Source organism: Anopheles merus, unplaced genomic scaffold, assembly GCF_017562075.2.
Source record: "Anopheles merus strain MAF unplaced genomic scaffold, AmerM5.1 LNR4000135, whole genome shotgun sequence".
Classification (NCBI taxonomy): Eukaryota; Metazoa; Arthropoda; class Insecta; order Diptera; family Culicidae; genus Anopheles; species Anopheles merus.
Window position 1 is genome coordinate 12,601 of NW_024427715.1, and position 24,126 is coordinate 36,726.

Here is a 24,126-nt window from a genome sequence, read left to right on the forward strand (position 1 = left end):
TTGGAAAAACGGCACTCCGTGACCGTTGGTGTGAACCAAAGCGTGGACTAATTCGTTTGCTATCCGTTGTGTTGCGCAAACCACAACGTGGGTTGCCCCGCTATCACGGGAAAATCTGACTTTAGTGTGCTGTGATTCTTGTTTCGTTTTTTCCGTGTGGATGAAACATTTCGTGCGTGCGTATTCTAGTTCGTGAGAAAAGTGACGCCGACCGTTGGAACCATTGCGAAAACCGCCATCCTTGTAAGCAACCATCAGCGCATCAAGCTCGCGCCAATCGTGATCGTCGTTGCGTACAACTTTCGTGCAAGCTGTGCGAAGTCAGTGAACTTTCGCGCCAATTTTTAAAATAAAAATGAAGAAGAAGTTGAAATCGGTGCAACTGAAAAGGCATCAAGCGGTCGAATTGGTGAAAAGTATCGAACAGTCTACGATCGGCTACATCGAGGAAAATGCCAGTGAAATACCAGTGTGTGAAATACCAGGCAAATGCAAAAGTGATGGAACTCGATGAGGAGGCCACAGATGCGAGTGTAAGTGAGCGGTGTGATATGGATACACGGTATCGTCGCGTTAAGGGCTTTCTTCTACGAAAGCAACCACCTCCTACGGCCGCGCAAAATATGTCGAATGAGTCGATGCTATTAGCGAGCTCGACACTCAATAGTTCAGTGCTCAATAGTTCAATAGGTGCAGTGAATTTGCGGCTTCCAAAAATCGAATTGCCTACGTTCGATGGCGATTCCACCAAGTGGTTAACGTTCCGTGACCGATTTGTGGCGATGATCGACAGTGCCAGTGAGATACCGAACATAATGAAGCTGCAATATCTGCTGTCCTCGTTGAAGGGCGAGGTTGGTTTGCTTTTTTGAGCACACCACGTTGACAGCAGACAATTACGAGGTGACGTGGGCTGCCTTGCTGAAGCGGTACGACAATCCGCGTACGCTGATCCGGGAGTACTATCGGAAGATTCATCACCTGCCAGCAGTGAGCTGTGACAACGTGGACGATTTGGCGCTGCTCGTCGATGAATTCACGCGGCATGTGAACGGTCTGAAGAAGCTCGACGAACCGGTGGACACCTGGGACATGCCACTCGCCAACCTGCTTCTGATGAAGCTGGATTCGTCGACCATTCTGGCATGGGAGAACCACTCAGCGCAACATAAAAAAGATAAGTACAAGGAATTAGTACACTTTTTGCAAGATCGTGTACGAATATTAAAATCATCGCGCGAGTTTTCCAATAACAGTGACGGCAGTTTGAGAATGGTGGCCGGCAACAGAAGGGTATCCGACCATAGGCCGAGAATTGTGGGCAATGCTGCAACTGCAAGGAGAGCTTCGCCGAATGTTTCAGCTCAACAGTGTGTTTTGGGTTGTGCAGAGCTTCACAATCTGCGCAATTGTCCTGCATTCTTGCGAAAGGACGTACAGCAACGCCGTGAAGTAGCCACCCGTGAGCGACTATGTTGGAACTGCCTCAATCGCAGTCACCATGTGAGGGATTGTCGTTCCGCGTTTAAATGCACTACGTGCAACGCACGCCATCACTCCTTGCTGCACGTAACGCCAATTGTCACAATGGCTGCGCAGTCGGATGATGAAGTGGTTCTGCTGGAAACAGTCCAACTACAACTGGTCGATGATCACGGCAATAAACATACAGCACGAGCACTATTAGATTCCGGATCAATGTGCAACTTTATCTCCGAATCTATGGCCCATCGACTGTTGACACCGCTTCCCAAAGTAAGCATTGCTGTATCGGGTATAGGGCAAATCAAACAGCACGTGAAGGGTTCCATCACAGCGACCGTTCGATCGCTAGGAGAAGACTTTCATTCGTCAATGGAATTTCTAGTGCTCAAGACTCCGTCGGCTGAAATTCCAACAATTCCCTTAAATATTGCGAAATGGAACATCCCGAACGTACAGTTGGCAGACTCGTCTTTCCACGTTCCGGGAAAGGTCGATGTTGTAATCGGTGGAAACACGTTCTGGAAGATACACACAGGAAGGAAACAGTCACTGGGTAACGGAAGGCCATGGCTGATAGAAACTGCGTTTGGATGGGCGGTCTCGGGGAATACTTCCCAACTTGCTGGCTCCAATCTACGATTGTGTCACACGGCCGCCAACGAAGGTGCCATCGAAAGCTTGCTCCAGCGGTTTTGGGAGGCTGAGAGTATCATGGAGAATCCTGCCTTGTCAATTGAGGAGGACATGTGCGAAAAACATTACGTAGCTACCACGAGCCGTAATGCACAAGGTCGCTACATTGTGTCCTTGCCGCGAAGCCCCAAACCAGAAAGAACGCTGGGTTTGTCAAGAGAGATAGCAGATCGTCGTTTACTGGGTGTAGAACGTCGACTGAAGGCCAATCCTGAAATGGAAAGGGAATATATTAAATTTATGAGAGAGTATGAGTCGTTGGGACACATGGTCAAACTCACGGAACCCGTTGATGACAACAAACCACATTGCTACATTCCACATCACGCGGTAGTCAAAGAGACCAGTACAACAACCAAGGTGCGTGTTGTTTTTGATGCATCCTGCAAAACAACATCTGGCTACTCGCTAAACGATACTCTGCTGATTGGTCCAACAGTGCAGGATGATCTGCTTACAATCATCCTACGCTTTCGAAAACACGCTGTCGCAATAGTGGCAGACGTAGAGAAAATGTACCGGCAGATTCGTCATTGTGAAAACGATCTAAATCTATTGCGCATACGCTTCTGTGAATGTCCCTCCGATCCCATTTCCACGTATGAGTTGCAAACGGTGACCTACGGTACCGCAACAGCACCATTTCTAGCCACTCGAACGCTACAACAAATTGCGCACGACCACAAACAACAATACCCTTTGGCAGTCGACCCAGTGCTACATGATTTTTATGTGGATGATTTGTTGACAGGAGCAGATGATGTAGTAGAGGCCGTTGGAATGCGAACGCAAATTTCGCAAATGCTTGAATCGGCAGGTTTCCTCTTGAAGAAGTGGGCATCGAATGTCTCCGAAGCGCTTGAAGGAGTTCCGAGCGACGATCTAGCGATCAAACCACTTCTACACTGGCAAGAAGATCAAGCGATTTCAACATTGGGCTGGGTTTGGGAACCGTCTAACGACATGCTACGATTCAGAGTCGACCTTCCACCACCAGCTCGAGAGCTTACGCGAAGTTTGGTCTTGTCTTACACGGCCAGAATCTTCGATCCCCTAGGCCTACTAGGGCCAACGGTAATACTTGCCAAAATGTTTCTGCAGCGATTATGGGGGTTGAAGCAAGACGGTAAAACGCTAGATTGGGATCGATCACTACCAATTGACCTTCAAGAGGAATGGAGAAAGCTGCACAATACATTGTACTCGCTACGCGAATTATGAGTGCCTCGGTTTGTTTCACAATCCGGCACAGAAGACCTGCAGCTACATGCATTCGCTGATGCTTCACAAGGAGCATATGGAGCATGCTGTTATGTACGAGCAGTATCCGCAAGAGGCATCCAGGTCAGATTACTAGCTGCCAAGTCCAAGGTGGTAGCGTTAGCAAATACGAACTCAATCGCCCGGTTGGAGTTGTGTGCAGCACGGCTAGCAGTACACCTTTTTCAGAAGGTGGTTTCTGCACTCAAGGTGTCAGCTACGGCTATCTGTTGGACAGATTCGATGACAGTAATGCACTGGCTGAACTCATCACCGCGTCGCTGGAAACCATTTGTGGCCAACAGGGTGGCACAAATAAAGGAAGAAACGCGTATCTCCAGCTGGCGTCATGTTCCTGGAGTTGATAACCCAGCGGATGACATCTCGCGCGGGCTGAATCCGGAAGAATTGGTGCAGTGTTCACGTTGGTGGCATGGGCCGAGTTGGTTGTCCTACGGACAAGAGAAGTGGCCCCATGATCAACCGGCGATGAAGGAAGGCGAGGTTGACATCGAAGAGCGACTGGCAGTCTCCCACATTGTCACTACATCTACGATGTGTGATTTTAGCACTGTGATACTGTTCGCCAAATACTCAAGGTATGGCAAGTTACGGAGAGTCGTGGGTTTCTGCTTGCGGTTCATCACAACGCTTAGGGCAACCAAGGCATCATCGTGCAAGCGCGTTAAGACAAAGGCGGACATCAAGACGTTGCTGCACTCCGTTCCACCGCTTACAGCAGTGGAGCTACAGCAAGCCGAGCTGCGTTTGTGGCAGGTAGCACAACAGGAGTCGTTCGCGGAAGAGCTGGTCGACCTACAACGAGGGAAGCAGGTTAGTGCGAGATCGAAGCTGAAGTGGTTGTCCCGATACATCGACGCACAGGGTGTGTTACGTGTCGGTGGCCGGCTAGGTAATGCCAACATCCCGGAGGCAACGAAGCATCCGACAGTCCTTGCAGCATCACATCGTCTGTCAGTGCTATTGGCAGAAAGGGTCCATCAGCAGGAGATGCACGCCGGACCACAAGCAATGTTAACCATACTGCGGCAGAAGTTTTGGTTGATTGGAGGCCGAAATATGGTAAAGCGTGTGTATCACCAGTGCCACACTTGCTTTAGAAACAAGCCGACGTTGGTGAAACAGGCGGTAGCGGATTTGCCTGAGTCGCGGGTAACACTAACGAGACCGTTTGCGGTGAGTGGGGTGGATTATTGCGGTCCGTTCGTGTTGAAGTCTACCATCCGCAATCGCAGTCCCACCAAGGCGTATATCGCAATATTCGTCTGCTTCGCGACCAGGGCAGTTCATATCGAACTGGTGAGTGATCTCACATCGACTGCATTTTTGGCTGCATTACGTCGTTTTGTCGCGCGAAGAGGGAAGGTTGCTGAACTGCATTCAGATAATGCAACAACATTCAAGGGGGCAGCGCATGAACTGCATCGTATATATAAGATGCTGAAAATCGATGAGGCTGATAGGAGAGGGATTTTGGGAAGCGGCGGTAAAATCGGCCAAAAAGCACCTTCAAAAAACAATAGGAGTTAGTAGCATTACACAGGAGCATATGCTTACCATTTTAGCTCAAGTCAAGCAATGTCTTAATTCTCGCCCGTTGGTACCGTTATGCGACGAAACAACTGATTTGGAAGCATTAACCCCGGCTCATTTTCTGATAGGTTGTAGTATGCAGGCAGTACCGGAGGTTGATTTAAGTAAGCTTTCTTCCAAACGGTTAAAAGAGTACCAATTAGTGCAAAAGCATTTACAAGGAATTTGGTCCCGGTGGTACCCGGAATATTTGCAGCAGCTGCAAGCCAGAGCAAGGCACGCAAACAATGCGCCGGTCAAGCTAGAAATAAATCAGCTAGTTATAGTAAAGGAAGATAACGTTCCACCTACCGTTTGGCCGAAGGGGCGTATAACTGCTTTACATCCGGGTAAAGACGGTGTAGTTAGAGTAGTTACACTACGAACAGGCACGGGAAAGGAAATAGTCAGAGCAGTAAATAGGATCGCATTGCTACCTAATCCCATTGAGCAGTTCTCAAAGTGTTCGTGTTCTTTCCAATCATGCTACCAACACATCCAAAGATATTTGTTTCTTTCGTTTCTCGTTTTCTTTCATGCATAGACACGATCGCAAATACGCACTTATTCAAACAACAAACACAAACACGGTCATTTTTTTATTTCATTAAACACTTTATTGAAACATAAAGTACACTTTCACAACACATTTAGAATCCTTCATACTCACGAATGGCGTCATACTGTAAAGTACCGGGTCGAGCCAGGCTGCGGGAAACTTGTCGACAATCTGCGTTGCCTCTGTTCAGCAAATTCTTGCCTGTTGATGCACGCACTGCATGTGCGTCTGTGAACATTGTTTATTCACTTCACACTTTACCAAAACACACCGGCGCACGAGACTTTGAACGAAATGCGCACAAGCACACAAACACTGCGCGCGGGACTTAGAACAAAACGCGCACAACCATCTCCGGCAAAGCGTCGCGCTGTACTGGTGGTTTTGTACGTGTAAGAGGGGTGATATACGGAGCGATGGTTCGATGCTGTAGTGTAAGCGAGACAACACGATGTGACGAGCAGCTCCAAGTTGTTGAGCTCGCTGGAAGAAAACACACACATTCACAGACGGCTCGTCAAAGCACGGTATTTGTATTGGTGTTAGTGAAGCGCGCGTGTAAAACAGAATGCGAGCTCTCATCGCAGCGCGTTTCTCCTAGCTTCCTCAAGCTTCGTCATACCCCTTGGCCTGAATCACTCAGAATTTGGGGTCTCATTTTTTGCGTGGTGGTATATTCGAGCGCTTGCGCATGAGTGCAAGCAAGCGCGGTATAAAGGATAGAGGGAGAAAAACGATTATTTTGCTCCAAGCTTTCCACTTTTGTTCCGCTGGGTATTTACGCTATAAACCCCTTCTTAGCATTTCGCATTGTACATTATACGGTCAGATTGATCCATTTTTAGGAGCACTGTCATCGATTTACCTAACCTTACCAATTATTCGACATCAATCTCTCATTCTTCCAAATTTTTTCCCGTCTACACAATTCCTCATTCTATTATTTGTTTTAATTGTAAGAACAACATGCCCGTCATGAGTTCAAGCCCCGAATAGACCGTACCCCCATACGTAGGACTGACTATTCTGCTATGGTAACAAAAAGTCACTGAAAGCCAAGCCCACTTCACTTGTGGGCACAGGCAGGCCTTGACCGGCAACAATTATAGTGCCGAAGAAGAAGAGAAGAACAACAATTATAAACTTCTAACGATAAACTAATGATACTAATAAAATTAATGACGCTTTCTCAATCGTTGTAAATAAGGTTGTTATCTCGCCGAGGTTTGAAGTGCTATTGTTTATTCCCTTTCAAATTCACTGCTCTTCTAATTCTTCTTATTTATAATTACGATCTAATCCTTTCTGTACTAATTATCCTAGTTGTCCTAATTCTAATTGTGCCATGCACATTGCCTACCGTAAGGCGTCAACAAAAATAAAATAATAATAACAAACTACTTTTGTTTTTTTAGAATACCATTGTACATAGGGGTTTTGATAACTGTATTAGATACACTTTCCTTCTTGTTTTTGGATAAGTACAAACTGAGACGTCTGGAACTATTTTTTGGATTTTTGATCACTACAATGGCCGTATCGTTTGGTTATCAGGTAATCATTTTTCAATACGTATAAAAGAAAATGAAACAGGCGTAAAACGTAAATCACATTATTTTTTTTGTGCCATAGTACATCGTTACTGATATACCGCAAATCAGTGTAATTGAAGGAATGTTCCTACCTTGGTCTTCTGATTACCGTCCCGGTACACTGCTGCAGGCTGTGGGTATAATCGGTGCCGTTATCATGCCGCACAACTTATATTTACATTCAGCGCTTGTAAAGGTAAAAAATATACATTCAATGCAGCCCGACCAAAGATTTGAAATAATTGTAGAGTTTTTTTTTTCTTTTAAGTCTCGTGCGATCAATCGAAACGATGTTAAGGAAGTGAAAAAAGCAAATCGTTATTACTTTATAGAAGCATCGATTGCCCTTGCGGTATCCTTTGTCATTAACGTGTTTGTAGTGTCCGTTTTCGCTCATGATGTGTATGGAAAGACTAATCAAGACGTGGTAAGTAGACTGCAACTAAACTTCCGTAAAGCGAGTGCTTTAAAACTTCGTAAAAATAAAAGCAGTAGCTGATAATTTAGTACACACCACATGATGCAGTTCCAAAATGTTTTCAAATAACTTTTATAGATTGACGCTTGCAGTAATTCATCATTTGGGGATGACATTATATCTGCATTTATAGCAAATAATTATACAGCCGATATCAACATTTATAAAGGCGGATTAGTACTTGGATGTTTTTATGGTGGACTATCGATGTACGTGTGGGCTATTGGTATACTAGCAGCCGGACAAAGTTCTACCATGACTGGCACATACGCAGGACAATTTGCTATGGAGGTAAACTTGGTGATCGTTCAAAGAATTTATTAATCTAACACAACATTATCTTACAGGGTTTTCTTAACCTGCAATGGGCACGTTGGAAACGTGTATTGTTCACCAGAACAGTGGCAATTATGCCTGCGTTTTATGTTGCTTTCTTCAGTAGATTGGAAGATTTAACTAAAATGAACGATATATTGAATGCCGTGATGGCTTTACAGCTTCCATTCGCTGCGATACCTACAGTCGCCTTTTCTTCAAGTGTAGGTATGTTGTTTTATGAATAATATTTCCAAATATGTAATAATTATGGGTCAGTTTTTTTAAGAGTCGGATTGATCCGATTCCGAGCTTAGTCGGATTGATCCAATTCGAAGTGACTCTAACAATTAAGTGGGGAGAGGGTTGGGCATGCATCACAGAAGGATTTGATTCCGGAATGGGATGTACTCGTCTGGAATCGGTCGGAATTGGCCGGAATCGTTCGGACTCATCGAGTCCACGATAAAACGTCGATTGAGCACGTACGAGAATTTTTTTATGACATAAATATTGGGGGAGGGAGAGACTGGTCACGGAAGAGTCTAGATCGGACCCAATCGGACACAATCGTACTCTGTATCTTCGTTGCAGAATCAAATTCGATTTTAATACGGAGTCGTACTTTGTTTTTTTCCGCTATTTCACTACGGATTATCCGTCACGACCATGTAATATATCTGTACTTCATGATTGCTATCTCTTTTCTATATATTAAATAGCATTGATGAAAGAAGACTTTGTGAATGGCAGGTAAGCTTATATATTACACCTTATGTTGTTAATTATGATTTAAAATATTGTTATACCTTTCCGTTTTGCAGACTTGAAAAAAATATTTCTATCACACTCAGTTTTACTGTTATTGGTATAAACCTTTATTTTATTGTGGCCAATTTAGAGCAAGTAAATTTAACGCCTTTGATGATCTTTAGCGTTGGTAAGTTAATCAATGCTTTACTGATTTAACTTTAACACAGACATATTGACACAGATAAATTTCTTGCGTTTTTTTCAGTTTTTTTCGGTATGTTTTACATAGCTTTTAATTTGTATCTTCTATTGCATATGATGGTAAATTTAGGAAATAAAGCAGTAGCTTCAAATTGGGTAAGTTTCATTATTTCGTGATATATTATATAAGATATACTTCCTCCTGAACAAAAAAAGAAAAACTTTTTTTTCTTTTTTAGGTTATAAAGCGGTTTGTTTTGGATAATAGCCATTTGTTTTCAAATCTGAATGGCAATGGAATGTAAAGCGTAATAATAAAGGAATGTTTTTTTGCAATACAGAGAATGTACTAGATGTGACTAGAAATCGTACTGATATGAGATGTTGCGACTAAGTAGTTACAATTATGATAATGTTTCTTCTTTTTTCGTGGATTCATAACGGATGTACAGCAACTGAAAGTAAAACGTATTGGGCTATTCATTGAAATAAATTAATTTTGAATTATAAACTGTTAATAAAATAAAACATACTTTTACGTTACCATCATTCATCCAGTGTAGTTTTTCTTTACCCAATCAACAAAAAGGAAGTTATTGGAAAACTTTCGTGTGTGCCAAAACGAGAGAGCATGTTTTTTTTCAACTACATTTTCGACGATGGCAAAACGCTACTTGTGTAGCCTGACAAAAAATGAATGCATAACGAAATACAGGTGAAGAGGAAACCTGTATCTTTCAACACGCTCACATGCATCTTCATGTGGATTCCGCTGGTCCAACTACCCATCGATCTCGATCTACCCTATTTTTTCTGTTATCCTGCTCATCCAGGGTGTTAGGCATCGTCAGTTAGTCCAGAACTTTCTCTACTAAAAGTTTATTGTTTATTGTTTATTGTTTATTGTTATTGTTTATTGTTTATTGTTTATTGTTTATTGTTTATTGTTTATTGTTTATTGTTTATTGTTTATTGTTTATTGTTTATTGTTTATTGTTTATTGTTTATTGTTTATTGTTTATTGTTTATTGTTTATTGTTTATTGTTTATTGTTTATTGTTTATTGTTTATTGTTTATTGTTTATTGTTTATTGTTTATTGTTTATTGTTTATTGTTTATTGTTTATTGTTTATTGTTTATTGTTTATTGTTTATTGTTTATTGTTTATTGTTTATTGTTTATGTTTATTGTTTATTGTTTATTGTTTATTGTTTATTGTTTATTGTTTATTGTTTATTGTTATTGTTTATTGTTTATTGTTTATTGTTTATTGTTTTTGTTTATTGTTTATTGTTTATTGTTTATTGTTTATTGTTTATTGTTTATTGTTTATTGTTTATTGTTTATTGTTTATGTTTATTGTTTATTGTTTATTGTTTATTGTTTATTGTTTATTGTTTATTGTTTATTGTTTATTGTTTATTGTTTATTGTTTATTGTTTATTGTTTATTGTTTATTGTTTATTGTTTATTGTTTATTGTTTATTGTTTATTGTTTATTGTTTATTGTTTATTGTTTATTGTTTATTGTTTATTGTTTATTGTTTATTGTTTATTGTTTATTGTTTATTGTTTATTGTTTATTGTTTATTGTTTATTGTTTATTGTTTATTGTTTATTGTTTATTGTTTATTGTTTATTGTTTATTGTTTATTGTTTATGTTTATTGTTTATTGTTTATTGTTTATTGTTTATTGTTTATTGTTTATTGTTTATTGTTTATTGTTTATTGTTATTGTTTATTGTTTATTGTTTATTGTTTATTGTTTATTTTATTGTTTATTGTTTATTGTTTATTGTTTATTGTTTATTGTTTATTGTTTATTGTTTATTGTTTATTGTTTATTGTTTATTGTTTATTGTTTATTGTTTATTGTTTATTGTTTATTGTTTATTGTTTATTTTTATTGTTTATTGTTTATTGTTTATGTTTATGTTAAATAGGGTTGTTAAAATTGTTCTTATCTATCCTAACTTGATGCAAATATCACTCATTAATACGGTTACGGAAAATTACGGAACAATTTATTTTGTACAATTTATTAATATACTAAACCACACAATCCTCACAGAGTCTGGATGCGGATTCTCGATATTGGTTTCGTTAACATGTCAGCAAGCATTTCTTCAGTCGGACAATACACAAATTTCACTATCCCGAGTTTCTTCAAATGTTTCGCAAAGTGGTACCTAGTATCAATGTGTTTCGTCCGATTGCTATATTTCTCTGATTCTAACATCTGCTAACAGCTTTGATTATCTTCATACATGATAATTTTTAAATGTTCTTCTCCAAGATTTTTCAACAAATTTTGTAGCCAAATTTCATTTTGTGACGCTTCAGATAACGAAATAAATTCTGCTTCTTATCAACCGCAACACAGGTCTGTTTTCTACAACTCCAAGATATTGTTCCACCACAAAATTTAAATATGTATCCGCTGTTTGATTTCCGATCAACTCTGCATTCCGCCCAATCTGCATCTGCGTAGCCAAAAAGTCCAGAATCTGTATTGCAATCGGAAAGACGAAACTTTAGATCTGTTTGAATTTCTATGTTTATATTTATTTGAATTAAATTTTATTATGGCATGAATTATGGGATTATGATAACGGGATTAGAAACAGACAACACTTGAAGGCTACAATATAACCAGGGAAATAGATGAGGATGAGATGAACCATGTAATGAATTAGAGCATGTACAAATGAACTCAAACGGACAAGTGAATACACATTAGCAAAGTGAAAGTTCAACCGCTTACACGTTATTTTCTAATTCCCAAAATATCACAAGTTTTCCTCTAATTTCACACCCGGTGTAATTTTCTACATTTGGTCCTTCGAACCGGATCGTGAAAGGAAGCACTACGTGCAGTGAAAATTTGTGTACGGGCACTACGTGGCCTTAATTTTTGGAAAAACGGCACTCCGTGACCGTTGGTGTGAACCAAAGCGTGGACTAATTCGTTTGCTATCCGTTGTGTTGCGCAAACCACAACGTGGGTTGCCCCGCTATCACGGGAAAATCTGACTTTAGTGTGCTGTGATTCTTGTTTCGTTTTTTCCGTGTGGATGAAACATTTCGTGCGTGCGTATTCTAGTTCGTGAGAAAAGTGACGCCGACCGTTGGAACCATTGCGAAAACCGCCATCCTTGTAAGCAACCATCAGCGCATCAAGCTCGCGCCAATCGTGATCGTCGTTGCGTACAACTTTCGTGCAAGCTGTGCGAAGTCAGTGAACTTTCGCGCCAATTTTTAAAATAAAAATGGAGAAGAAGTTGAAATCGGTGCAACTGAAAAGGCATCAAGCGGTCGAATTGGTGAAAAGTATCGAACAGTCTACGATCGGCTACATCGAGGAAAATGCCAGTGAAATACCAGTGTGTGAAATACCAGGCAAATGCAAAAGTGATGGAACTCGATGAGGAGGCCACAGATGCGAGTGTAAGTGAGCGGTGTGATATGGATACACGGTATCGTCGCGTTAAGGGCTTTCTTCTACGAAAGCAACCACCTCCTACGGCCGCGCAAAATATGTCGAATGAGTCGATGCTATTAGCGAGCTCGACACTCAATAGTTCAGTGCTCAATAGTTCAATAGGTGCAGTGAATTTGCGGCTTCCAAAAATCGAATTGCCTACGTTCGATGGCGATTCCACCAAGTGGTTAACGTTCCGTGACCGATTTGTGGCGATGATCGACAGTGCCAGTGAGATACCGAACATAATGAAGCTGCAATATCTGCTGTCCTCGTTGAAGGGCGAGGTTGGTTTGCTTTTTTGAGCACACCACGTTGACAGCAGACAATTACGAGGTGACGTGGGCTGCCTTGCTGAAGCGGTACGACAATCCGCGTACGCTGATCCGGGAGTACTATCGGAAGATTCATCACCTGCCAGCAGTGAGCTGTGACAACGTGGACGATTTGGCGCTGCTCGTCGATGAATTCACGCGGCACGTGAACGGTCTGAAGAAGCTCGACGAACCGGTGGACACCTGGGACATGCCACTCGCCAACCTGCTTCTGATGAAGCTGGATTCGTCGACCATTCTGGCATGGGAGAACCACTCAGCGCAACATAAAAAAGATAAGTACAAGGAATTAGTACACTTTTTGCAAGATCGTGTACGAATATTAAAATCATCGCGCGAGTTTTCCAATAACAGTGACGGCAGTTTGAGAATGGTGGCCGGCAACAGAAGGGTATCCGACCATAGGCCGAGAATTGTGGGCAATGCTGCAACTGCAAGGAGAGCTTCGCCGAATGTTTCAGCTCAACAGTGTGTTTTGGGTTGTGCAGAGCTTCACAATCTGCGCAATTGTCCTGCATTCTTGCGAAAGGACGTACAGCAACGCCGTGAAGTAGCCACCCGTGAGCGACTATGTTGGAACTGCCTCAATCGCAGTCACCATGTGAGGGATTGTCGTTCCGCGTTTAAATGCACTACGTGCAACGCACGCCATCACTCCTTGCTGCACGTAACGCCAATTGTCACAATGGCTGCGCAGTCGGATGATGAAGTGGTTCTGCTGGAAACAGTCCAACTACAACTGGTCGATGATCACGGCAATAAACATACAGCACGAGCACTATTAGATTCCGGATCAATGTGCAACTTTATCTCCGAATCTATGGCCCATCGACTGTTGACACCGCTTCCCAAAGTAAGCATTGCTGTATCGGGTATAGGGCAAATCAAACAGCACGTGAAGGGTTCCATCACAGCGACCGTTCGATCGCTAGGAGAAGACTTTCATTCGTCAATGGAATTTCTAGTGCTCAAGACTCCGTCGGCTGAAATTCCAACAATTCCCTTAAATATTGCGAAATGGAACATCCCGAACGTACAGTTGGCAGACTCGTCTTTCCACGTTCCGGGAAAGGTCGATGTTGTAATCGGTGGAAACACGTTCTGGAAGATACACACAGGAAGGAAACAGTCACTGGGTAACGGAAGGCCATGGCTGATAGAAACTGCGTTTGGATGGGCGGTCTCGGGGAATACTTCCCAACTTGCTGGCTCCAATCTACGATTGTGTCACACGGCCGCCAACGAAGGTGCCATCGAAAGCTTGCTCCAGCGGTTTTGGGAGGCTGAGAGTATCATGGAGAATCCTGCCTTGTCAATTGAGGAGGACATGTGCGAAAAACATTACGTAGCTACCACGAGCCGTAATGCACAAGGTCGCTACATTGTGTCCTTGCCGCGAAGCCCCAAACCAGAAAGAACGCTGGGTTTGTCAAGAGAGATAGCAGATCGTCGTTTACTGGGTGTAGAACGTCGACTGAAGGCCAATCCTGAAATGGAAAGGGAATATATTAAATTTATGAGAGAGTATGAGTCGTTGGGACACATGGTCAAACTCACGGAACCCGTTGATGACAACAAACCACATTGCTACATTCCACATCACGCGGTAGTCAAAGAGACCAGTACAACAACCAAGGTGCGTGTTGTTTTTGATGCATCCTGCAAAACAACATCTGGCTACTCGCTAAACGATACTCTGCTGATTGGTCCAACAGTGCAGGATGATCTGCTTACAATCATCCTACGCTTTCGAAAACACGCTGCCCGCTTGGCAAAATGTCGCGCGACATGCATGCTTGAAATCGATGCTTGTTAACATTTTATTTCAAGCATCGTGAGTGTCCCAACGTGAGCACTGAGCACACCTCCCCTCATTCTCAATGCCGCGTTTTTGGTTAATCCTCACTCTCACCCTTTCTTTCTTTCTCCTCAACGGACACACCATTCCCGCGAGCGTAGCCCGACCAAAAATTCCAGGAAATTCCGACAGTAAGTGTGCAGTTTTTTATTCACAAAGCTATTTGAAAACATTTCAATACTTGATGGTGCGTGCTGGGCGAACAAAACGTTAGCTGCTTGCTCCACCGATGGTGCGTGCTGTTGAAAAAAAAACATGCTGTTTGATGTGTTTGCCTGAGGAATGAAAGATAAATCGAGCATTAGAATGGTGAACAAAACTACTACTATTTAAAACTTACCGATCACGAAGATATTATAAGTTAAACGGCGACTCTGTATGCCCGATCCATCTGCTTTGATCTGTTATCAGGAGCTTTGGTAATGAAATAGCTAGGTGTGATGGAAATAATAGAAGAATAAACAAACATTAAAAGCAGTACGATTGTTAGAACATTAACATCATTTGGAAGATTCTTCTTCTTATGCATGCACTTACCCGTAGATCATGTAACAAAACAAACTGCATTTACGCCTGCGTTGACATCTTTCACGATTAACTTAACCACTTTTCTATTATCATTTCATAATTTTCGCTGCATCTTCCGGCACCGATCCTTCCAAAATGAAATTTGCATTCGTTCTGGCAATGAGTTTCGAACGATCGCAACACAGCGCGAGAGTGAAGAACACAAAGTAAATGGCACTACGTACAAGTGTTCATCATATGGTCAAAATAGAGTATAATGGAATTTATTTTACTTCAAATGAATTGATTTTATTCTGATTTACATTTCAAATATTGTTATCAGCCTAGTTGTGAACGTTTAAATTATGATGAAGTGAAAACATCATTACCAGATAAATGAAACGACAATCGACGCATTTTGACCATATCGAATTATGATTGTCTTTACACATAGTGTCATCTCTTGCGCTTCAGGGTCTCACGCTCAGAGTAAAATTTCTCCCATCTTCGCAACGGTGGAAGCGATCGGCTATGGAGGGCTGGAGGAGTGCGAGTGTGTGTCTCATGCACACAGCGAAATTTTGGTCAACATCTCGATGGTGGGAGCGTTTTTCCATGGGATGGGGTAGTGGAGTGCGAGTGTGTTGCATGATTCCTTTAAAACTAAGGCCGGGGTAGCGAGAGGCATCAAAATGAGTTACTCTTTGCCAAGCGGGTGTCGCAATAGTGGCAGACGTAGAGAAAATGTACCGGCAGATTCGTCATTGTGAAAACGATCTAAATCTATTGCGCATACGCTTCTGTGAATGTCCCTCCGATCCCATTTCCACGTATGAGTTGCAAACGGTGACCTACGGTACCGCAACAGCACCATTTCTAGCCACTCGAACGCTACAACAAATTGCGCACGACCACAAACAACAATACCCTTTGGCAGTCGACCCAGTGCTACATGATTTTTATGTGGATGATTTGTTGACAGGAGCAGATGATGTAGTAGAGGCCGTTGGAATGCGAACGCAAATTTCGCAAATGCTTGAATCGGCAGGTTTCCTCTTGAAGAAGTGGGCATCGAATGTCTCCGAAGCGCTTGAAGGAGTTCCGAGCGACGATCTAGCGATCAAACCACTTCTACACTGGCAAGAAGATCAAGCGATTTCAACATTGGGCTGGGTTTGGGAACCGTCTAACGACATGCTACGATTCAGAGTCGACCTTCCACCACCAGCTCGAGAGCTTACGCGAAGTTTGGTCTTGTCTTACACGGCCAGAATCTTCGATCCCCTAGGCCTACTAGGGCCAACGGTAATACTTGCCAAAATGTTTCTGCAGCGATTATGGGGGTTGAAGCAAGACGGTAAAACGCTAGATTGGGATCGATCACTACCAATTGACCTTCAAGAGGAATGGAGAAAGCTGCACAATACATTGTACTCGCTACGCGAATTATGAGTGCCTCGGTTTGTTTCACAATCAGGCACAGAAGACCTGCAGCTACATGCATTCGCTGATGCTTCACAAGGAGCATATGGAGCATGCTGTTATGTACGAGCAGTATCCGCAAGAGGCATCCAGGTCAGATTACTAGCTGCCAAGTCCAAGGTGGTAGCGTTAGCAAATACGAACTCAATCGCCCGGTTGGAGTTGTGTGCAGCACGGCTAGCAGTACACCTTTTTCAGAAGGTGGTTTCTGCACTCAAGGTGTCAGCTACGGCTATCTGTTGGACAGATTCGATGACAGTAATGCACTGGCTGAACTCATCACCGCGTCGCTGGAAACCATTTGTGGCCAACAGGGTGGCACAAATAAAGGAAGAAACGCGTATCTCCAGCTGGCGTCATGTTCCTGGAGTTGATAACCCAGCGGATGACATCTCGCGCAGGCTGAATCCGGAAGAATTGGTGCAGTGTTCACGTTGGTGGCATGGGCCGAGTTGGTTGTCCTACGGACAAGAGAAGTGGCCCCATGATCAACCGGCGATGAAGGAAGGCGAGGTTGACATCGAAGAGCGACTGGCAGTCTCCCACATTGTCACTACATCTACGATGTGTGATTTTAGCACTGTGATACTGTTCGCCAAATACTCAAGGTATGGCAAGTTACGGAGAGTCGTGGGTTTCTGCTTGCGGTTCATCACAACGCTTAGGGCAACCAAGGCATCATCGTGCAAGCGCGTTAAGACAAAGGCGGACATCAAGACGTTGCTGCACTCCGTTCCACCGCTTACAGCAGTGGAGCTACAGCAAGCCGAGCTGCGTTTGTGGCAGGTAGCACAACAGGAGTCGTTCGCGGAAGAGCTGGTCGACCTACAACGAGGGAAGCAGGTTAGTGCGAGATCGAAGCTGAAGTGGTTGTCCCGATACATCGACGCACAGGGTGTGTTACGTGTCGGTGGCCGGCTAGGTAATGCCAACATCCCGGAGGCAACGAAGCATCCGACAGTCCTTGCAGCATCACATCGTCTGTCAGTGCTATTGGCAGAAAGGGTCCATCAGCAGGAGATGCACGCCGGACCACAAGCAATGTTAACCATACTGCGGCAGAAGTTTTGGTTGATTGGAGGCCGAAATATGGTAAAGCGTGTGTATCACCAGTGCCACACTTGCTTTAGAAACAAGCCGACGTTGGTGAAACAGGCGGTAGCGGATTTGCCTGAGTCGCGGGTAACACTAACGAGACCGTTTGCGGTGAGTGGGGTGGATTATTGCGGTCCGTTCTTGTTGAAGTCTACCATCCGCAATCGCAGTCCCACCAAGGCGTATATCGCAATATTCGTCTGCTTCGCGACCAGGGCAGTTCATATCGAACTGGTGAGTGATCTCACATCGACTGCATTTTTGGCTGCATTACGTCGTTTTGTCGCGCGAAGAGGGAAGGTTGCTGAACTGCATTCAGATAATGCAACAACATTCAAGGGGGCAGCGCATGAACTGCATCGTATATATAAGATGCTGAAAATCGATGAGGCTGATAGGAGAGGGATTTTGGGAAGCGGCGGTAAAATCGGCCAAAAAGCACCTTCAAAAAACAATAGGAGTTAGTAGCATTACACAGGAGCATATGCTTACCATTTTAGCTCAAGTCAAGCAATGTCTTAATTCTCGCCCGTTGGTACCGTTATGCGACGAAACAACTGATTTGGAAGCATTAACCCCGGCTCATTTTCTGATAGGTTGTAGTATGCAGGCAGTACCGGAGGTTGATTTAAGTAAGCTTTCTTCCAAACGGTTAAAAGAGTACCAATTAGTGCAAAAGCATTTACAAGGAATTTGGTCCCGGTGGTACCCGGAATATTTGCAGCAGCTGCAAGCCAGAGCAAGGCACGCAAACAATGCGCCGGTCAAGCTAGAAATAAATCAGCTAGTTATAGTAAAGGAAGATAACGTTCCACCTACCGTTTGGCCGAAGGGGCGTATAACTGCTTTACATCCGGGTAAAGACGGTGTAGTTAGAGTAGTTACACTACGAACAGGCACGGGAAAGGAAATAGTCAGAGCAGTAAATAGGATCGCATTGCTACCTAATCCCATTGAGCAGTTCTCAAAGTGTTCGTGTTCTTTCCAATCATGCTACCAACACATCCAAAGATATTTGTTTCTTTCGTTTCTCGTTTTCTTTCATGCATAGACACGATCGCAAATACGCACTTATTCAAACAACAAACACAAACACGGTCATTTTTTTATTTCATTAAACACTTTATTGAAACATAAAGTACACTTTCACAACACATTTAGAATCCTTCATACTCACGAATGGCGTCATACTGTAAAGTACCGGGTCGAGCCAGGCTGCGGGAAACTTGTCGACAATCTGCGTTGCCTCTGTTCAGCAAATTCTTGCCTGTTGATGCACGCACTGCATGTGCGTCTGTGAACATTGTTTATTCACTTCACACTTTACCAAAACACACCGGCGCACGAGACTTTGAACGAAATGCGCACAAGCACACAAACACTGCGCGCGGGACTTAGAACAAAACGCGCACAACCATCTCCGGCAAAGCGTCGCGCTGTACTGGTGGTTTTGTACGTGTAAGAGGGGTGATATACGGAGCGATGGTTCGATGCTGTAGTGTAAGCGAGACAACACGATGTGACGAGCAGCTCCAAGTTGTTGAGCTCGCTGGAAGAAAACACACACATTCACAGACGGCTCGTCAAAGCACGGTATTTGTATTGGTGTTAGTGAAGCGCGCGTGTAAAACAGAATGCGAGCTCTCATCGCAGCGCGTTTCTCCTAGCTTCCTCAAGCTTCGTCATACCCCTTGGCCTGAATCACTCAGAATTTGGGGTCTCATTGTTTGCGTGGTGGTATATTCGAGCGCTTGCGCATGAGTGCAAGCAAGCGCGGTATAAAGGATAGAGGGAGAAAAACGATTATTTTGCTCCAAGCTTTCCACTTTTGTTCCGCTGGGTATTTACGCTATAAACCCCTTCTTAGCATTTCGCATTGTACATTATACGGTCAGATTGATCCATTTTTAGGAGCACTGTCATCGATTTACCTAACCTTACCAATTATTCGACATCAATCTCTCATTCTTCCAAATTTTTTCCCGTCTACACAATTCCTCATTCTATTATTTGTTTTAATTGTAAGAACAACATGCCCGTCATGAGTTCAAGCCCCGAATAGACCGTACCCCCATACGTAGGACTGACTATTCTGCTATGGTAACAAAAAGTCACTGAAAGCCAAGCCCACTTCACTTGTGGGCACAGGCAGGCCTTGACCGGCAACAATTATAGTGCCGAAGAAGAAGAGAAGAACAACAATTATAAACTTCTAACGATAAACTAATGATACTAATAAAATTAATGACGCTTTCTCAATCGTTGTAAATAAGGTTGTTATCTCGCCGAGGTTTGAAGTGCTATTGTTTATTCCCTTTCAAATTCACTGCTCTTCTAATTCTTCTTATTTATAATTACGATCTAATCCTTTCTGTACTAATTATCCTAGTTGTCCTAATTCTAATTGTGCCATGCACATTGCCTACCGTAAGGCGTCAACAAAAATAAAATAATAATAACAAACTACTTTTGTTTTTTTAGAATACCATTGTACATAGGGGTTTTGATAACTGTATTAGATACACTTTCCTTCTTGTTTTTGGATAAGTACAAACTGAGACGTCTGGAACTATTTTTTGGATTTTTGATCACTACAATGGCCGTATCGTTTGGTTATCAGGTAATCATTTTTCAATACGTATAAAAGAAAATGAAACAGGCGTAAAACGTAAATCACATTATTTTTTTTGTGCCATAGTACATCGTTACTGATATACCGCAAATCAGTGTAATTGAAGGAATGTTCCTACCTTGGTCTTCTGATTACCGTCCCGGTACACTGCTGCAGGCTGTGGGTATAATCGGTGCCGTTATCATGCCGCACAACTTATATTTACATTCAGCGCTTGTAAAGGTAAAAAATATACATTCAATGCAGCCCGACCAAAGATTTGAAATAATTGTAGAGTTTTTTTTTTCTTTTAAGTCTCGTGCGATCAATCGAAACGATGTTAAGGAAGTGAAAAAAGCAAATCGTTATTACTTTATAGAAGCATCGATTGCCCTTGCGGTATCCTTTGTCATTAACGTGTTTGTAGTGTCCGTTTTCGCTCATGATGTGTATGGAAAGACTAATCAAGACGTGGTAAGTAGACTGCAACTAAACTTCCGTAAAGCGAGTGCTTTAAAACTTCGTAAAAAATAAAAGCAGTAGCTGATAATTTAGTACACACCACATGATGCAGTTCCAAAATGTTTTCAAATAACTTTTATAGATTGACGCTTGCAGTAATTCATCATTTGGGGATGACATTATATCTGCATTTATAGCAAATAATTATACAGCCGATATCAACATTTATAAAGGCGGATTAGTACTTGGATGTTTTTATGGTGGACTATCGATGTACGTGTGGGCTATTGGTATACTAGCAGCCGGACAAAGTTCTACCATGACTGGCACATACGCAGGACAATTTGCTATGGAGGTAAACTTGGTGATCGTTCAAAGAATTTATTAATCTAACACAACATTATCTTACAGGGTTTTCTTAACCTGCAATGGGCACGTTGGAAACGTGTATTGTTCACCAGAACAGTGGCAATTATGCCTGCGTTTTATGTTGCTTTCTTCAGTAGATTGGAAGATTTAACTAAAATGAACGATATATTGAATGCCGTGATGGCTTTACAGCTTCCATTCGCTGCGATACCTACAGTCGCCTTTTCTTCAAGTGTAGGTATGTTGTTTTATGAATAATATTTCCAAATATGTAATAATTATGGGTCAGTTTTTTTAAGAGTCGGATTGATCCGATTCCGAGCTTAGTCGGATTGATCCAATTCGAAGTGACTCTAACAATTAAGTGGGGAGAGGGTTGGGCATGCATCACAGAAGGATTTGATTCCGGAATGGGATGTACTCGTCTGGAATCGGTCGGAATTGGCCGGAATCGTTCGGACTCATCGAGTCCACGATAAAACGTCGATTGAGCACGTACGAGAATTTTTTATGACATAAATATTGGGGGAGGGAGAGACTGGTCACGGAAGAGTCTAGATCGGACCCAATCGGACACAATCGTACTCTGTATCTTCGTTGCAGAATCAAATTCGATTTTAATACGGAGTCGTACTTTGTTTTTTTCCGCTATTTCACTACGGATTATCCGTCACGACCATGTAATATATCTGTACTTCATGATTGCTATCTCTTTTCTATATATTAAATAGCATTGATGAAAGAAGACTTTGTGAATGGCAGGTAAGCTTATATATTACACCTTATGTTGTTAATTATGATTTAAAATATTGTTATACCTTTCCGTTTTGCAGACTTGAAAAAAATATTTCTATCACACTCAGTTTTACTGTTATTGGTATAAACCTTTATTTTATTGTGGCCAATTTAGAGCAAGTAAATTTAACGCCTTTGATGATCTTTAGCGTTGGTAAGTTAATCAATGCTTTACTGATTTAACTTTAACACAGACATATTGACACAGATAAATTTCTTGCGTTTTTTCCAGTTTTTTTCGGTATGTTTTACATAGCTTTTAATTTGTATCTTCTATTGCATATGATGGTAAATTTAGGAAATAAAGCAGTAGCTTCAAATTGGGTAAGTTTCATTATTTCGTGATATATTATATAAGATATACTTCCTCCTGAACAAAAAAAGAAAAACATTTTTTTTCTCTTTTAGGTTATAAAGCGGTTTGTTTTGGATAATAGCCATTTGTTTTCAAATCTGAATGGCAATGGAATGTAAAGCGTAATAATAAAGGAATGTTTTTTTGCAATACAGAGAATGTACTAGATGTGACTAGAAATCGTACTGATATGAGATGTTGCGACTAAGTAGTTACAATTATGATAATGTTTCTTCTTTTTTCGTGGATTCATAACGGATGTACAGCAACTGAAAGTAAAACGTATTGGGCTATTCATTGAAATAAATTAATTTTGAATTATAAACTGTTAATAAAATAAAACATACTTTTACGTTACCATCATTCATCCAGTGTAGTTTTTCTTTACCCAATCAACAAAAAGGAAGTTATTGGAAAACTTTCGTGTGTGCCAAAACGAGAGAGCATGTTTTTTTTTCAACTACATTTTCGACGATGGCAAAACGCTACTTGTGTAGCCTGACAAAAAATGAATGCATAACGAAATACAGGTGAAGAGGAAACCTGTATCTTTCAACACGCTCACATGCATCTTCATGTGGATTCCGCTGGTCCAACTACCCATCGATCTCGATCTACCCTATTTTTTCTGTTATCCTGCTCATCCAGGGTGTTAGGCATCGTCAGTTAGTCCAGAACTTTCTCTACTAAAAGTTTATTGTTTATTGTTTATTGTTTATTGTTTATTGTTTATTGTTTATTGTTTATTGTTTATTGTTTATGTGTTTATTGTTTATTGTTTATTGTTTATTGTTTATTGTTTATTGTTTATTGTTTATTGTTTATTGTTTATTGTTTATTGTTTATTGTTTATTGTTTATTGTTTATTGTTATTGTTTATTGTTTATTGTTTATTGTTTATTGTTTATTGTTTATTGTTTATTGTTTATTGTTTATTGTTTTATTGTTTATTGTTTATTGTTTATGTTTATTGTTTATTGTTTATTGTTTATTGTTTATTGTTTATTGTTTATTGTTTATTGTTTATTGTTTATTGTTTATTGTTTATTGTTTATTGTTTATTGTTTATTGTTTATTGTTTATTGTTTATTGTTTATTGTTTATTGTTATTGTTTATTGTTTATTGTTTATTGTTTATTGTGTTATTGTTTATTGTTTATTGTTTATTGTTTATTGTTTATTGTTTATTGTTTATTGTTTATTGTTTATTGTTTATTGTTTATTGTTATTTTATTGTTTATTGTTTATTGTTTATTGTTTATTGTTTATTGTTTATTGTTTATTGTTTATTGTTTATTGTTTATTGTTATTGTTTATTGTTTATTGTTATTGTTTATGTTTATTGTTTATTGTTTATGTTAAAATAGGGTTGTTAAAATTGTTCTTATCTATCCTAACTTGATGCAAATATCACTCATTAATACGGTTACGGAAAATTACGGAACAATTTATTTTGTACAATTTATTAATATACTAAACCACACAATCCTCACAGAGTCTGGATGCGGATTCTCGATATTGGTTTCGTTAACATGTCAGCAAGCATTTCTTCAGTCGGACAATACACAAATTTCACTATCCCGAGTTTCTTCAAATGTTTCGCAAAGTGGTACCTAGTATCAATGTGTTTCGTCCGATTGCTATATTTCTCTGATTCTAACATCTGCTAACAGCTTTGATTATCTTCATACATGATAATTTTTAAATGTTCTTCTCCAAGATTTTTCAACAAATTTTGTAGCCAAATTTCATTTTGTGACGCTTCAGATAACGAAATAAATTCTGCTTCTTATCAACCGCAACACAGGTCTGTTTTCTACAACTCCAAGATATTGTTCCACCACA

General features: G+C 41.2%; 4 protein-coding genes and 1 long non-coding RNA gene across 5 annotated transcripts; 4 read left to right on the top strand and 1 right to left on the bottom strand.

The window, feature by feature from the left end:
* The first annotated feature begins 452 nt into the window (after positions 1-452).
* On the top strand, positions 453-3,399 carry LOC121601648. The gene is made up of 2 exons (XM_041930465.1): positions 453-798; positions 890-3,399. Exons 1-2 carry the CDS (start codon positions 453-455, stop codon positions 3,397-3,399), a joined length of 2,856 nt encoding a protein of 951 aa, XP_041786399.1.
* A 291-nt stretch (positions 3,400-3,690) lies between these two features.
* Positions 3,691-6,922, top strand: LOC121601649. The gene is made up of 3 exons (XM_041930466.1): positions 3,691-4,037; positions 4,095-4,758; positions 6,914-6,922. Exons 1-3 carry the CDS (start codon positions 3,691-3,693, stop codon positions 6,920-6,922), a joined length of 1,020 nt encoding a protein of 339 aa, XP_041786400.1.
* A 105-nt stretch (positions 6,923-7,027) lies between these two features.
* Positions 7,028-7,517, top strand: LOC121601644 (protein Malvolio-like). Its single transcript, XM_041930461.1, has 3 exons — positions 7,028-7,144; positions 7,223-7,378; positions 7,431-7,517. The coding sequence occupies exons 1-3, from the start codon at positions 7,121-7,123 to the stop codon at positions 7,485-7,487; spliced, it is 237 nt and encodes a 78-aa protein (XP_041786395.1). The 5' UTR covers positions 7,028-7,120; the 3' UTR covers positions 7,488-7,517.
* A 603-nt stretch (positions 7,518-8,120) lies between these two features.
* LOC121601650 (protein Malvolio-like) lies at positions 8,121-22,644 on the top strand (the record flags this gene model as incomplete). Its single annotated transcript, XM_041930467.1, has 10 exons — positions 8,121-8,203; positions 20,171-20,309; positions 20,388-20,543; positions 20,616-20,774; positions 20,905-21,117; positions 21,174-21,369; positions 21,863-21,893; positions 21,965-22,080; positions 22,159-22,250; positions 22,335-22,644. Coding segments are annotated over 10 exons (1,251 nt in total), but the record flags the coding sequence as incomplete, so codon positions are not given.
* LOC121601645 lies at positions 14,698-15,184 on the bottom strand. The gene is made up of 3 exons (XR_006006150.1): positions 15,143-15,184; positions 14,946-15,036; positions 14,698-14,880 (listed from the first exon to the last, which is right to left on the bottom strand). It is a non-coding gene; the product is annotated as an uncharacterized LOC121601645 (long non-coding RNA).
* Positions 22,645-24,126: the final 1,482 nt, after the last annotated feature.